The sequence below is a fragment of the Thunnus maccoyii genome, chromosome 6 (assembly GCF_910596095.1).
Source record: "Thunnus maccoyii chromosome 6, fThuMac1.1, whole genome shotgun sequence".
Classification (NCBI taxonomy): domain Eukaryota; kingdom Metazoa; phylum Chordata; class Actinopteri; order Scombriformes; family Scombridae; genus Thunnus; species Thunnus maccoyii.
This window is the reverse complement of record NC_056538.1, coordinates 2,127,492-2,143,450: the sequence shown is the minus strand read 5'-3', so window position 1 is coordinate 2,143,450 and position 15,959 is coordinate 2,127,492. Positions and strand designations below refer to the sequence as shown.

The following is a 15,959-nucleotide window of genomic DNA, read 5'->3' as shown; positions in this document are numbered from 1 at the left end:
TTTTTTTTTTTTTTGTTAACATTTCTGGGCTTTCCCTGGTAATCCTGTATTTAAGGCTGATTTAACATCACAGTACTATGAAGTGTGGGTAATTCTCTCAGGCAAAGTCTGCAGAGACTTACAGAAAGTGTGCATAAAGGACTCAAAATGTCTGCAGGAGAGCCCTCATGCACTTGACGATTTGACAGTGGGACAGCCCTAAGCCCTCGCGGACTTACCGGGAACGTGCCTCAAGGACCGTGAGTCCGTGAGTGTGGACATTGGGATCGGGCCTCCCTCTCTCTCAGCAGGGTCGACTGCAGGGCCCTCAGCCTTCTTCCTTTGTTTGGTTTGTTGCACAAGCCAACACTCTTTACACCATATTTTCACTCACCCACACACTGCTAACACGACCGATGTCTCTCCTACTTACACACCCCATTAGTTAGTTATTATGTTTATCTGTTTGAGTTAAATAAATTACGTTTTGATTGATATGTCTGTGTGTGGCCTCCCTTCTCATTGCCAGCCTTGAGCCAGGTGGTAACAGGAACAATGGCAGGAACAGGAACAACATACAGTAGTACCTTCTGACTGGCAAATATATTGGTGCATTTACACCTTTCCATTGGCATTAAAAGAAAAATCACACCCATGAAAATTAATTTTGTTTTTGTGCTCTAAGGCTCAAATACTTCAGAGTTCAGAGAACATCAAAGTGTTAACATGAGATAAAACCACATAAAGAAACATGACAAAAAAATGACAGTATAGTGTGACATGATTGGCCTCAATATTAAGAATATCAATAAAAAATATATCAAATATTGTTGTATATGGCCAGGTATGGAAGTTAATTAATGACAAAATTAGTAATTAGTAAGCAAAAAACTAGAGTAGCTATCAGTCTGCAAGTCAACATTTATGAGAGTGTATGTTCAGTTTCATAAGCACAAAAAAAGTTTTGAGAGGAATCAAGGACAGAATAATGAGTATTCAAAGGTTTGACTGTGTAAGACCCTGCTCAGACAGAACACTTTTTAGCAGCCTGAGGCAGCTTTTTGCAATTGTTTTCAATGAGAGTGAAGCTTTTTGTTTGCTGCTTTTGAGTTACTGAGCTCGCATTTTTGCAGGAGTGTCATGAACATCTCGAGTTGAAAAAATCAACTCACAAGCCCTGGACATTATTTTTTCCCATTGTCTAGTCTGACGAATTGAGAGACGGGCCTTCTGTGGTGGCAATGACAACAAGTGGAGATGACAATCATGGAGGACAAACCAGTGGTGGCTGTTGCTGGATACCTGGAGCTATATGACTTTACCAACCGTAGTTACCATGATTTGAACAGAAAACAGCAGGCCTGGAGGCAAATTAGTGTGGTACATGAGATTTCGAGTAAATCGTCATTAATTTAAACTGTATTAATAGTTAACTCTTGGGTAGTGTTGTCAGGTGGTTGCCTAGCAACAATAAAAAAAGATGCAGCACGCTGCTCTTTTTTAAATTGTAGGCTGCAACAAAAAAGGCAGTGTGGTGCGCCTCATGATTTACAACCTGCAAAAAGCATTCTGTCTGATCAGGGCCTAAGAGGGATTGCATCACGATTTCCTTTGCATGTAGCTTGCTGTCTGTAAAGATCCCCTCGAGACATTTAAGAATAAAAATGCTGCTTTGAATAATAATGTGTGTCTAATATGGTTTTTCCACAAAAAAAAAAATCAATTACATTGTTAAAATCCTTAAAATAACATCTCCTCTTTCTCCTTCATTGAAAAATCCATGCAGGATCTAGAATATGCAAATATTGTTCATTTCAAAAGTTTAACTGCTGGATCTAACATGTGGATCAGTGTTACTATGTGCACTGGAGGCTTCAAGTTTCCACAGCACACCAGTGTAAGTTGCGACTGGACCACAATTGGCTTCAAACTAGTTGTGATGTCACAAATTCTCCTAGATTCATCCCTTAATCTCAGATTATAACAAACATTCCCCCTTGATGAATGGGAAAACAAACTCAGCACATACAGTACATAATTCTTCATAAGTGAAGACAACAACATCCAACAGAAGGAACAAAAAGAAAAACACATTTTTAAGTAGAGGGGGACTTTAAAGTTGTAATCTCTTACTTTGGGAGTTTGTATCCCTCACAATGCAAACTCAATTGAGCGCAAATCAAACTCTGTTTGATTTGACCTGTAGGTCAAGTGTCATTCTGTTAGACCCTGCCTTCTAACAACAGGCTATTTCCCAGTGTGCAACCCTGTGTCCTAAAAATTATGTTTATATCCTACTAAAGTGTTTTTCCAAATATGTTTCGGAGGGAACATAGTGGGGGCCTTTCTGTGTGGAGTTTGCATGTTTGCTTGCGTGAGTTCTCTCTGGGTGCTCCGGCTTCCTCCCACTGACCAAAAACATGCAGGTTGGTGACTCTAAATTGTGCCTAAGTGTGAATGTGAGTGTGAATGGTTTTCTGTCTCTGTGATTGACTGGCGACCTGTCCAGGGTGTACCCTGCCACTCCCTACCACCACCAATGTCAGCTGAGATCGACTCCAGCTACAACCCTCTAGAGGATAAGCGGTACAGAAAATGTATGGATGGATGGATGGATGGGAACATAATTGCTGTATGGATTAGGATCACTGGTAATGTTTTTCCAGTCTAGGAAGAGTTATGTTCTTGTGTTGCACAGAAGTCATGGGTGGTGGTCCAGGTGGATGGTGAGTGTACAAAGTTTGATGCTGGAGACCACAGAACACTTTTAATAGGGAAATATGGGGGTTTTGGTTAAATATTGAAAAAGTAAATCTGTCCTGTCATGCTTCATGTCAGTGATGACTTTTTCGATATTTAACCAAGACCACAGACGTTTTACTCAAGTACTATGAGTGACTGTACAGAACCATAATAAATGTGTATGTGTGCCGGCTTCAATTTGGGTGAATGGAAGACAAATATGGCAAATATTCGCACAACCAGATATGGGTGTGTTCTTTTAAAACCTGTAATCCAAAACTTGTTGATAATCAGACTGTCACATATGGTCAGAATCTTCCAAAATAGCTGGTAAAAATTCTGAGCATGTGTCAAATCAGAGTGTTGCTCTTAAAACCTGTTCTGCACTTACAAATCTGTCACTGTACACTCAAATCAGGAGTTGCAGAATGACTAAAGCTTAAATCTGTTTTGACTTACTTTTGTCATTTATAAACTTCCATATTCAGTCAACAACATTTTCAGGAAGCTGAATCTGAGCTGATAAACCAATAATAGAGAACACACTATGATTTGAAATTATAATTGAAAGTTGAATTCAGTTGCAGTCACCTTTAATTTAATTTTATTGAATTTAAATTGAGTCAGACAAGTTACATTTATTCAACAGATCTTTTTTTCATGTTGTGTTCAATATGAGCACAATAAATTAAAATTTCTGCAATTCAAACAAGCTCACACAGTCAAAAGGGCACAAACATTCACTCACCTTCAATGCACACAAGTGATTCAACAAATAAGACATATTTTTTTCTGAACAATAACTTTTATTGAAGATGTTTGTGAAGTAGCTTAATCGGAACGTTATGTACAATGAATCAAAAATAGGTTAATTATTATCATTGTCATCACACCAGCTTGCAAGGATACATATTATCATATGACAATATATACTGTATGTTTTTATGACAGAAATGGTCTAAATTTAGACGCAATCTCCAAACAGGCAATGGAAATATGAACAACAGCTTGTCTTGGTGTGCATTTTCCTTTTGCTTCATAGAAGGTCAAACACATGAGGTCTTACTAAAAAGTGTTTGCACTGTAACATAATACAACTGATGCTGACGAACCAAGAAGAAATCAAAACGCCTTGGTCTTTAAATTTGCGTGTTACATACAGTATGAATATATGAAACCAATATTGCCATTTCTTAAATAGAAGTTGAAACTTTGACTAATGATCCTCTTGAGACAGATTATTGATAATATGATATATAGTATTACTTTATATGTTAACGCTGCTTTTTAAATAAATACTTTAAGATTGTGGGATTGTGTGTGCACCTGTTTGTTCTCTCTCTGAGAGTGAGATCTAAAGATCAATATCAATGTCATGTTTACCTAATCTCATACATGTTAAGTGCAGAGCTGGAATCACAACAGGGTTGGCATAGATTAGCATAAACTAAGGATGTCCCAATCAAGTTTGTCTGGACCCAATTCAAGTCCTTTATTATTGGGTATCTGTCGATACTGTTTCAGAGTCCAATCCAATAATGTTTACTTAAATAATGATTAAATATGTATCTACCACATTGAAATAACAGCATTAGACAACTTAATCTGCCGGACCTCATTTTTGATGAGTTTTTTATTCCAAATCCTGTAGGTCATGGATCAAAAATATTATAGATCCCCTTCAGACATGTGTTGAGACACATAAAATACTATGCTTGGAACAATAATGTGTGTCTGATATGTTTTTTTCCCACAAAAGAAGGATCATTACTACATTAAAATCCTGAAAATGGCATCTCCTCCTTCTCCCTCATTAAAAATTCCAGAATCTATAAACATGTTAATATACAAATATTTTTCATTTCAGAAGTTTTCCTGCTGGACACAAGATGTCTCCTACTTCACTGACAACTGTCGGATAACTACCGACACCTCTAAAGGTACGTTAAGACAGAAACACAGCAAATTTTTGTCTTGCATTATTCATGTGACTTTGACTGCTGGACTGTTTGTGTTTATTTTCCCCAAACAACAAATGTATAAAGCAGGGTTCTGCATCAAGCGGAGGTGTGTGAGTGATGGTGAAGCTCGCCTCTAGTGACCTTCAGAGGTGTTGGTAGGCACATTTAGACAGTCAGGCTAGCTATTACCGCCTTAGTCCTATGCTAAGCTAGGTTAACTACGCTCTGTACTTAACACATAGACATGAGATTGATATTTTTCTCATCTCACTCTTGGAAATAAAGCTAATAAGCATACTAATGTGAAACAATGTCTTTAAGCGCCTTTTATTTAAGGCACATTCTGATTTCTTATCTTAGAATGTTACACTGATGCAAAGAACATTTTTGGGCTTACTCAACTCAAATACTACGTCCTGTTGTTTTTTGTGACATTTAAATCGTAAGATCTTACTCTTCATACACATCCCATAAATCCATGAGCACTGTTCTTTAAGTGGTGGGAGAAGACATACTGTATAGTGTATAATGTACATAACACAACATAATATCTGTGGTTATATGCACTTAATGGCACTAGCTTCGCATTGATTCCCTGTGCTTTCTGTGATGTTACTTTGTGCTGAAAGTCCTCAGGATGCGAGCACAGGATTAAAAACTGTACAAACTGCTGCTGGACCGTTACTGTTGAAGAGTTAGAAAAATAATCCGGTGGCCCAGCCTTTCCAGGGATGATGTGGTGTCCTCTGTTGGGTAAATAATGGGAGGCTCATATTCAGTGTACAGAGAACAGGGTGGAGGCGTCAGAAACCCAAGGGAGTCACCAGAGGCGTGAGTGCGACGGACGTTGAAAAGGCCTGCAGGCTTATTATCTGTCCATACTGAAACACACACACACTAGTGTCCTCAGATCGAAACCTCATATTCTCTCGTTTCCTGTGAAGAGAGTAAAAACATCAGATCACAGGGAGACTACAGCAAAATTTTTATCTCTAACACCAAATGAGACAAGCTTACCAAACACATTTTGAATACTTGTAAATGAGATTGTAGCAGTTTACTGTATTAGAGGCCTTGTTAAAACATGTTGGAAACATTGTCCACAACTGTGTAGCCAAGTATCCCAGCATGCAATTTACATCAAACAGAGGTGATGGTAAAGTGCTACAGTGTCACAAAAATTTGTTTGTGAGTTGTTTTTTTTACGGCTGATTTCCAATTTGTGGTCAATTTATCAAAATAATGCTAACTTAAGAGTTTGTTCTGACGTTTTCAGAGATGTGAGGAGCTGCTAGTCAGTCACTTATGTACACTTATGCACAGATCCCCTGCATTTAGTTCAGATGGAAGGAAGCTTGGTTTCATTCCCGAAGCCATTAGACTTGTGAACAGCTGCAGCACAAGAAATGATCGGTTTACCTCGTGTATAGACTGTGGATGCACTTTTGGCACTTTTTACATAATATGTGCTTTTGTGGGCTTGAATATTGTTGTCCAGCTACAGACTGGACCGGATTAATTTGTGTGTTTCAACTCTGTCTAACATTGTCATATTTGTATTTTTAGTCTTTTGTGTGTGTAAATTAATTGTCTTATGTGTACTTCTGTTTGCAAACTCTCTTGCCTCAAATTGCCCCTTGAGGGACGAATAAAGTCTTTAATTGAATTCACTGGTACACTAGCACTGATATCTCCATAGTCTTTGTCTTAAGGTAAAGTTATGATTTATGATTCTTTTTGGAGTTAATGTATATCACTGCCTGTGTGCACTTTTGCCTTTATAAATATATATAAATGAAAACAAACAGAGGCAGTGTGGTGTATATTAGACTTTGATTCATTGTAAATATACATTTCAGTGAGGACAACAGATGTAATGCTTTCTGTTGATCACATCTCACAGTCCATGTGGTTGAAAACTCCAAAAGCTAGTTTGTCACACAGCAGATGTGTTTAAATGTAATCAACACAGCCTGACTGAGTAGTAATGTAAGCAAGAGTGCTGTTGTTTCCAATATCTGTTTGAGAGTACAGGGGTGGGAATCTTTGGGAATCTCACCATTCTATTCTGATTCTTGGTGTCACGATTCAGTTTGTCCAAGATTCAAGTTAAACGTCATTGACTTTCATTTGAATTTTTAAAATAATGCGCATTTTTGTATCAGATTGAGCTGTGAATACTTAATTTAGTGTATGTTCTATAATACCAGGACATGACAGTTAATGCTTTACAGTAATTTCAACCACAAATATCTACACATATCTCATATCTCAGCATTAAAAGTGGGACTTACTCACCTCATTGTTCTTCATGTGCCAGCATGGAAGAAGATGAAAAAGAAGGAAGGAAATAATATTTCAACAAAAAGAAAAACAGAAATCAGTTGAAATGATCTTGTAACATATGATGATATATGTCAGGGATAGTGCAAGGAAATTCATAAACATACAAATAAAAAAATGTAAAACAAACAGCTAAAATGATCCAAGATATACAACTTCACATACTGAAATACAACAAGAAATTCTTGATTATCCAGATTATCAATGCAAAAAAATGTTGCTTAGAAGGACTTGCTTGGTGTGTAAGTTTTTGGCCAAATGTCAACAGCTTTATTTCTTTTGAAAATAAATCTAATAGACATCAGGGTTAGTGTTTGCCAGAAAGCATGCTGGAGACTGAAAGTGATAAAGGATTCTATGGTCGGCTGAGACCAAAATGGAGCTTTCTAGCCATCATATTAAACACTGTGCACCAGGAAAAACCCAGCATCCCCAGCAGGACAGAGGCCCTGGAAGTCTTATGAAGGTAGAGGAAACATGCATGTAGCAAAATACAAGGAAATCCTGGAGAACTTGCTGCAGTCTGCAAGAGAACTACTACTTAGGAGAAGACTGTGTGACAGGACTTGCAAAGTGATGTTCACATAAACTCCCTATATAACTGCATCACATGCCTACATGAGCTTTAAGAGTTTTGTTAATGAAAATAGTGCAAAATTGGAATGTCCAGGTGTGCACAGCTGTAATTGCTGCTGATAATGTCTAGTTGAATGAGACGAATATGCAGTCACTGTGTAATTTGCAAATTAATTTAGGTAAATTTGCAGAGATTTGTTTTCACCCGAGCTGATTAAATAGCTAAAATGCCAAATCCAATTTGAGTCCACGGCTGGATTTGTTTGAATTTCTCAAACTATTGTGTGAGGTGGTTGCATGCTGGTTACATGTAGATGTGTCTTCAAAAGCCACATGTTGCTGTTCTCCTTCCTACAGTACACATCATATAAGTCATGGCAGTGGACCGAAAGCCCTGGATCTGTAGCTAGATCTACAGCAGGCTATGCAATTTTGGTGCATAAGCTGGTTTATTAACACTAATGACGTTGTCCTGCCAATAACTTCTGATAGAGGCGCCACATTAGAAAATACTCCTATGTGTTGTTCTGGAATCACACGGTCAAACAACCTATTCTGGTGTTTAATTTGGAGGACTTGTTGACTTTGTGCTAATGTAGGTGAAAATTTGTTAGGGAATATGCACCGTGATAAAGCCACCATCTTTCACTAACCTTAACCAAAATGCTTTTGTAGCCTAAAGCTACACACATTTAACCCAAATTGCTAACTAAACATTCTCTAGTGTAAATGTCCTGCATTTTGTTCACCCACCATCCACCCCCACCACCTCCCTAACTACCGTGCTTCTTCTTGATCTTGTTTTAAAGGACCATTTTAGTGCCATCTAGTGGTGAGGTTGCAGATTGCAACCAAATGAATACACCACCTGGCTGCGAAAAATGCAAAAAAATGCAAAAAGCCCTCTCTAGGGGCTCTCTAGAGTAGGTGTTTGGTTGTCTGTTCTGGGCCACTGTAGAAACATGGCAGTGCAACATGGTGGGCTTTTTCGCAGAGGACGCGCTCCCTATGTAGATATAAAGAGCTCATTCTAAGGTAACAAAAACACAACGATTCTTATTTTCAGGTGATTATACTATAATTTAAACATACTTATGAATATTATATTCCATTTCTGCCAAGTCCATTCCACTAGATGCCACTAAAGTCTACACACTGGACCTTTCAGTGTTTCAGTTTGGTGCTTACATGTTGCATAACCTCAAATCCATGTGTTCAGGCTACCACACAGCAAGTCAGAACAGCAGCACCAGTCAAAAATTCTCATTACACAAAAACACACATGCGAATGCATGTCGACCCAATCACGTCTTACCGTTGTCTCATACACAGAGCTGTCAAAAGTAGATTCTCCAGTGATGTTTTCATATGGTAAATTGGAGGACAGGGGGAGCCGTAGTGGCTTCCTCTGAACCCTAAGCAGAGGAAGAGACAGAACACCCTCATGAGAAAGAAAAAATGATTTATGTTTTACACTGCTATGAAGAGAGGCGTGATAAAGCAAGTCTGGAATAATGGCGCCTACATTCATGTACTGAACAAGCCTCTTCAATACATTTTGAGTTCTTTTTGATGTCCCACACTGCCTAATTTCTAGGCTTCAGTGTATAGTGTTTGTGTGCTGAAGTCCTTGATCCTCATACTGTGACAGCTACTTTTTAAATTCAGTTAGGCCTCTCAGCTAAATATAGTTGCATTTGCCTCTCTTTGAGTTTATCCCTGTCAGACACAAGCTATTCAAACTCATTTTGTCCATGAGATCAGAGAAAAACATAGTAACTCAAACTTAAAAAGATCACATGCACCATGCTGCAGTCACAAGAGAGAATCAATAGAACCTAGTGTACATTTATTGACCACTTTAAAAGCTTTCCTTTTTCTCTGAGGGAGCTGTAATGTTACATTGCTAACACTGTACCTCTCTCACCTTTTGACATAATTCTGCACCTGCTTTAATGAGGCTCACTGAATCTGACATGCTCAATTTTAACCTAATGTAGTTCTAAATCTCATATACCTGAGGTCTATTTGTGGTGGTCTGGACAATTCAAGGAACCTTTACATTACTTCATGATTCTGCAACCGCAGTATAGCTTTTATAACACTGGTGGTGCTAATAAGGAGAGGAGTAAGCCAGCTGTGATGGAGATGTAATGGAGGTGGACAGTTAGTGAGACCTTAGACCTTATTAGTATTTGAAGTGATGCATTAGTGCTAGCTAAACCTGACAAAAAATCATAACCTGAGTGTGTTCAAAAGAAACATGCACATAGTAGAACACATCACTGCTATGTTAAGAGCCTTAGAGTCCATTAATTAATATATTTGGCCACATATTTTGGGGGCAGAAGACCTCCACAACAAGCTAATATGACCTCATGAAGTTTCTTTGGCTAATGTGTTAGCAAATAGTTGCCTATTTACTGTAGCAGACACAGAGCAACATTAGCATTCATTAGGAGGTGTTTTTGCATCCACTTGGTGAATGTAAGTCTAATATTCACTCTGTTTTAGCTCTGTCCAAGTCTCCATCAAGTCCTGAGGGAAAGAGCAGCTAAATGCTCCACTATGTTCATCAGGTATTCGCTAACTGTCTGTCAGCTGTTTGCTGAGCAGGTAGAGTACAGCTGGTTTATCAGAGCTTTTAAAGATACCGTTATATTTCATTGTAAGAACATATAATTATTTGTTGGGTTTTTTTGTCTTAATCAATTGAATCACATATCAGTTTTCTTTCTTTTATTTCTTTTTCTCCAGCTTTGCTTAATGAGCTGACAGCTGATACATTTGTTATATTGTCATATATTCTACGAGTGAGGATAGCAGAGTTGACATTTATTTGTGTGAAAATTTCAAAGATTCTTCAACCAATGTTCATATGAACCTACTTTGAGAAGTAGAGGTGGATCCCAATGATGAGGATGAGGAGGAGGATGACAGGGATGAAGACAGCAAATGCTACTTGGGCCCCCTCCATTCTGAGGTTTGCTGTAGATGCTATTGGAGAAAGAAAGGGAACAGTCAGATATATTATTTACAGAAAAATAAAAATCTCTTCCATCAGTTTTTGTTTCTTCTACTAATTTCTAACCCATTAGATAATTTTAATGAGTTAATATTAATTAGCTAATTTAGCAAAATAAAATAAGATTTTCATAACTGAAGACAGCTTTACTTATTGTAGACACAGAAAGTATTATGGATCTGCTGTAAGGTGAGAAATTTTGCATTTTAGCCAGTGTTAAGATAACTAGGAGAGGCTAGTTAGTTAGTAAATTAGTTGTGACTGGCTCTTACTGTGGCTGTGATTGTGACTGTGTGGCCAGCTATGGCTGTGGCTGCATAGCTATGGCTGTGGCTGTAGCTGTGATGTAGCATTGGGCTTTGCTGTTGCAATTATGGCTGATTATAGTTGTGGCTGTTATAATTAAGAAGGCTGTGACACATTATCTTTTGATGGGTGTAACAATAACCACATACAGGGGTTGTGTGTGTGCAGTGAATTGACATGGTTGAGTTGGCTGAGTGTATTCCTGAACTCCCGTGGTGTATGGTAACATATTTATTGTGTCCTATTTGAGGGAAGTACCAAGAGTGTCTGCTACCTTACAAAACTTACTATTGTTGCTGTTGTTGTTGTTACTGTTGCCTAGTAGCCACGAATACAGCTGTAGTCATAGCAATAACAACATCCATAGTCACAATCACAGCTCAATCCATAACCACCAACTTCAAGTCATAGCCACAGGTGACATTTCAGTGGCCAACCTACAAACAGGCACAACTGTAACATCTGTTGGAGCTCCGACTTCCTCCCAAAATATCAGAGGGAATGCAGAAAGTATTGTGAGGTAACACATAATTACTCACAAAACTTCATGCAAGGTTATGAAGAAGTATTGTGAGAGAGCACAAAACTTACTGTGTGGAAACCCCGAAAACACCCACTTTGACCTTTCAGGGGCTCCGTAGAATATCATGATGTAAAGCAAAGTCCATAGATTTTTTTTATTGATTGTGTAAATCTACTTTTAAAATGCTTATGCAGACTCAAAGTGTCTAATTAAAACAAACCTCTTGGCAAAACTTACCATCTAATCTGTGCTCATCATTCTCTGCAGTGTGAGCTGAGGAGAATACAGCAGAAAGGACATGTTAAACAGGCAAGAGGGCTCAATAAAGTTAAAACCATCAAATTTTTGACCCGATAAACCCATTTATGGCTCCATTAGTTTAAGTTATTCTGCCATCATAGCTGACCTGCTTGCAATGATGAAAATTCAACAAACTTCATTCCTTTCACTTGCTTGCCAATAACCAAAATGTGAAAGTAACTTCAATTCAAAGGAGTTAAAAGCGTCCTCACTAAACTGTGTGAAGAGTCAGTTCATTACTTTAGGGCTTCACAGCAGTTGGGCTGTGAAACCTCAGAGAAGTTTCTACTAAAAGGACATTACACACACACTCATCTTCACAGGGTCCCTGACAGGTATACAGTCTCTCAAGTCTGGCTGTTTATCTAATGTGTCCTTACAGCACCCTGTCTCCCTTAGGTGCTTTGATCAGGGCACATGCTCAAACTAAAGTCCACTCTTTTGTTATTTCAGCCTCTAGACTGGATCAACCCTCTTCAAAGTGTCCAGAGCCATTTTTTTTTAAAACACTTTTCCTCTCCGGCTGTCCACTGTGACTGATGTGTTTTTCCTGCTTTTTTGAAATGTGCTCACTCTTCTGTGTTTAGTGTGTTTCTTGCTGTGTTAAATTGTCGTTCAAACTGTCAAAGTCTTCTGTTGGAGGCACTAAATATTAGAGTATGTGTAGTTTTAAAGGATGTAAGCACATGTAAGCGATGGCACTTTAGACACAGCATAAATGTTGGGATTTTTGGTGACTTGAATTGAAAAAAGAAATAAAAATGAAAACATAAAGCCAAAAAGTGAAAGAGCTTTCATTTGAAATCTTAAAGAAATATGTCCTGCTTTGTAAAGGTTTAAACTGAATAGTAACTGTTTCTCAGGTTTCTATGGTCCTAAAAACACAATATTTCATTAGATGGATCTTGATATAAGAATGTTTTTGTTTGTTTTTGTCACCTTTCCAAGGTCAGGAATAAACTGAACCTCAACTTTTAAGCCAACATTGATAAGAAGTCCTTAGGCTAGAGGTGCTCAGAAAAATGTAAAACTGAACATCTACACTTCCATGATAACTAGACAAACACCATCTGCTGATGAAGATTATCTGATATGATCGAGAGCTCTACAGCAGCTACTTAATGGACCTTGAGGTAACATACTGTAGTTTTGGCAATTGCTGTTTCATATTTCAAATATGACCTGAAACTCAATATTTCATTTAATACATGTATATATATATAAATACATGTATATATATATATATATATATATATATATATATATATATATATATATATATATTCAAAATAAAATATCAGTACCATATGTCATAAGCATTTGACCAATTTATATTATATTTTTGTACAGAAAAAAAAAAATCATTTTTGGCAAATTCCATATACAATAAATGGCAAAATTTACACACTTTCTGATATTTAGCAATATTAAAACTGCAAAATTAGAAAGCACTGAAGACAAAAAGTAGTTGTAAGACTTCTAAGATTATTGATTGAAATTACTTGATTGAAAAATGCTGTTTTATATATATATATGTGTTATGTATGTATTACTGAATTTGTCTTTATGATTGTGTTCATTGAAAAAAGTAATTGGTGAAGGTAGGGTAGGGTGAGGTGAGGTGCATAAATGCATAATCCAGGACATTTGAATTATTCCAAAACATGAGCTGAGCAAGCAGCCAAAAGCTTTTATTTTGAAGCTTGTCCAGGTTTGACTAATGCTATGTAAATTTAATCTTTTCAGTACATGTTGAGGATAAAATATAAGGCTGGTAATATTCTATATTTCTTTTATTGTTGATAAATCCCATCAAAAGATCCGATCTATCTCTCAGTACTTTTCTATCTAGTCTTTGGCTCCCAGCTCTAACCCCACTGGTTCCTGATGAAGACATAAATCTTTAAAAACACCTCACAAATATACAATTTAATTGAACTTAATTTAAGTATAAAGAACTTCCTGACACAGTTGGTCACTGAAGTTTTTTGCAAACATTACTCCAACAGGAGGAAATAGTGTCTTGTTGGGGACTATTTTCAGCAGTGGATTAATCCATATTTGTTGTTCTAGTGAGTATTTCTGGCAGTAGGACAGTGTGTGACATTGAGTCAAAATACACGACAATGTGTGTGTGTGTTCATGGTAATGAAGGAATTTGCCACCCAGTGCAGTGGTGTGGCTCCTTCATGTGTTTTTTTTTAACAGGTTTTGGACAACAATAGAGAACTCTACAGGACAGAGGAATAAAGACATATCAGGCTTTAGTTACACACACAATAGTTGTTAGTACATGAATTCATGTTGGTTTGGTCTCTTCAAAAATATAGAATATTCAAGTAAATATAACGCAATATTTAGCACGTGTTGCGTTATCAGTTAAGAAAGTATGGAAAGTGCCAGGAGGTACACTTGTGTTTATTCTAGGTCAGTGGTCACTGCAGCAGTTTATGCTTGCAGCTCTGAGAGCAGGGCCCTTTATGAAAAACTGAAATAAAATAAATGGTCTGTTGTAAAAAGTTGACACCAAGAAGTGCACTGCTGTGCATCGCCAGTCTTGAGTGCCACTGGCAGGGCAAAGGGACAGCTGAGGACAAAGACACAGCAGACCCTGACAAAGTATAAAATGTTCATTCTGAGTGCATCCAGCCAAGGCTCAACTACCAATCATGCAATGTGGGTAGCTGCCCCAGGGCCCCAGAACACCAAGGGCCCTGAAAAATCCAAACTTACCATGTGTCAACTGGCATGTGCTAATTTAACTGAAAATGAGTTTGGGAATATGCACGACCAAAGCACATCTTCACAACATGATGGCTTTAAGGTGGGTCCTTCTTTACCACCTAACCTTGTGTTCTTGTCTTGAGGGAGTCCTTATATCAAAATATGGTTGCAAGACCTTCCAAATTGTGTTAACATGTTGCATATTCATTTAATTCATATTGATGAATACAGAAAAACATATAAATGAACAAATAAAATGTTAAATAATACAATAAACCATTAAAACTCAATATTACAAATGTTAGGTTTTGGTTCATTTTAATTATAGCAATTTCTATTTAAAAATGCTGAAAGTGTATAGAATTATGCATAATTTATTGGTACATTTTTATTTATGGATTTGTTCATATTACCATGTAGCATTATTTAATGATTATTCATTTATATTTTTCCTTGCCTTAAATTAGATCATGTATCTTAAGCAACATATTTTTTGGGAAACCATTTATACATGTGTATGTATGTGTGACTGAAGTTGACCTGATCATGTAGGGAAGACATCAGCCTGCAGTTACTCACCTTTGCAGACAGGTGGCAGGCCACTCCACTGGGATGGGTGTCCAGGGACACAGTGGAGAACAGGCTCACCCAGCAGCTGGTGGCCGGTCAGGCAGGAGTAGTGGAGGGTCTCCCCAGCCTGAAAGTGGAGCTTGTTGGAGCTGGGTATCCCATAGGTGGGGGTTCCTGGGTGACTGCAGGGCTCAAAGGTCTCAGCTGTGGGTAGACGAGAGAAACAATTAAGACTGAAAACTTGCTGGTGTTGCTGGAGTCACATATAAATATATTCTCTTAATATTTCTTAACAAAAGTCTTTTTTTTCTGTCAGTGGGCCTTAGGATGGTCTTTCCATCCAACTTTAGTCCAGAGCAAGAGAACTCGACCGCTACTTTCCAGTTTGCCATGAAATTTGGTGTGGATATTCATGGTCTTCAGAGCTTCATTGCCCCTTAAGTATTATTCCTAATGTTCTTGGACAAATAACTACTTCAATGCATACACTACACGTTAATAGTCAGTCTAATGCTGTTGAAACAGTGGTTCTGTATACTGTAATCTAGATACAAGAACCTGTAATCTAGAATCTTCAAGAACCTAAAGTAAGTCAGATGAATTAAAATTGCACCAGGAATGAAAATATGACCGTGATTTTCTACATGGTGACACGTCTTTGTGAGCAGTTGCTCAGTACATGTCACCAGTCCTGAAGCTGAAGATAGTTACAGAAAGTACAGTTTTCTTTTTTTGACATAGTAATTGTCTTTTGCTCATGATCTCCACCTCATGCATAACAATGACCTGTCTTGTCTCCTCCAAGTAATTTCCGTTGTCCGATTAAATTAATTATTAGTCAGTACCATCATACAGTATGTCTCCACCTAGAAAGTAAGTGAGGCAGAATGTGAGACGTTCATGCAAATAA

General features: G+C 37.7%; 1 protein-coding gene across 6 annotated transcripts in view; it reads right to left on the bottom strand.

The window, feature by feature from the left end:
- Window positions 1–4,995: 4,995 nt before the first annotated feature.
- sez6b (seizure related 6 homolog b) overlaps window positions 4,996–15,959 on the bottom strand; it is a 240,738-nt gene continuing 229,774 nt past the window's right edge. For all 6 annotated transcript variants that reach the window (XM_042413729.1, XM_042413727.1, XM_042413732.1 and 3 more), the window contains 6 exons: window positions 15,059–15,253; window positions 11,693–11,728; window positions 10,490–10,598; window positions 8,917–9,016; window positions 6,981–6,989; window positions 4,996–5,618 (listed from right to left, as the gene is read on the bottom strand). In XM_042413729.1, the coding sequence (XP_042269663.1) occupies window positions 5,589–5,618; window positions 6,981–6,989; window positions 8,917–9,016; window positions 10,490–10,598; window positions 11,693–11,728; window positions 15,059–15,253 (479 nt within the window). In that variant the 3' untranslated portion in view covers window positions 4,996–5,588. The remainder of the gene's footprint in view (window positions 5,619–6,980; window positions 6,990–8,916; window positions 9,017–10,489; window positions 10,599–11,692; window positions 11,729–15,058; window positions 15,254–15,959) is intronic.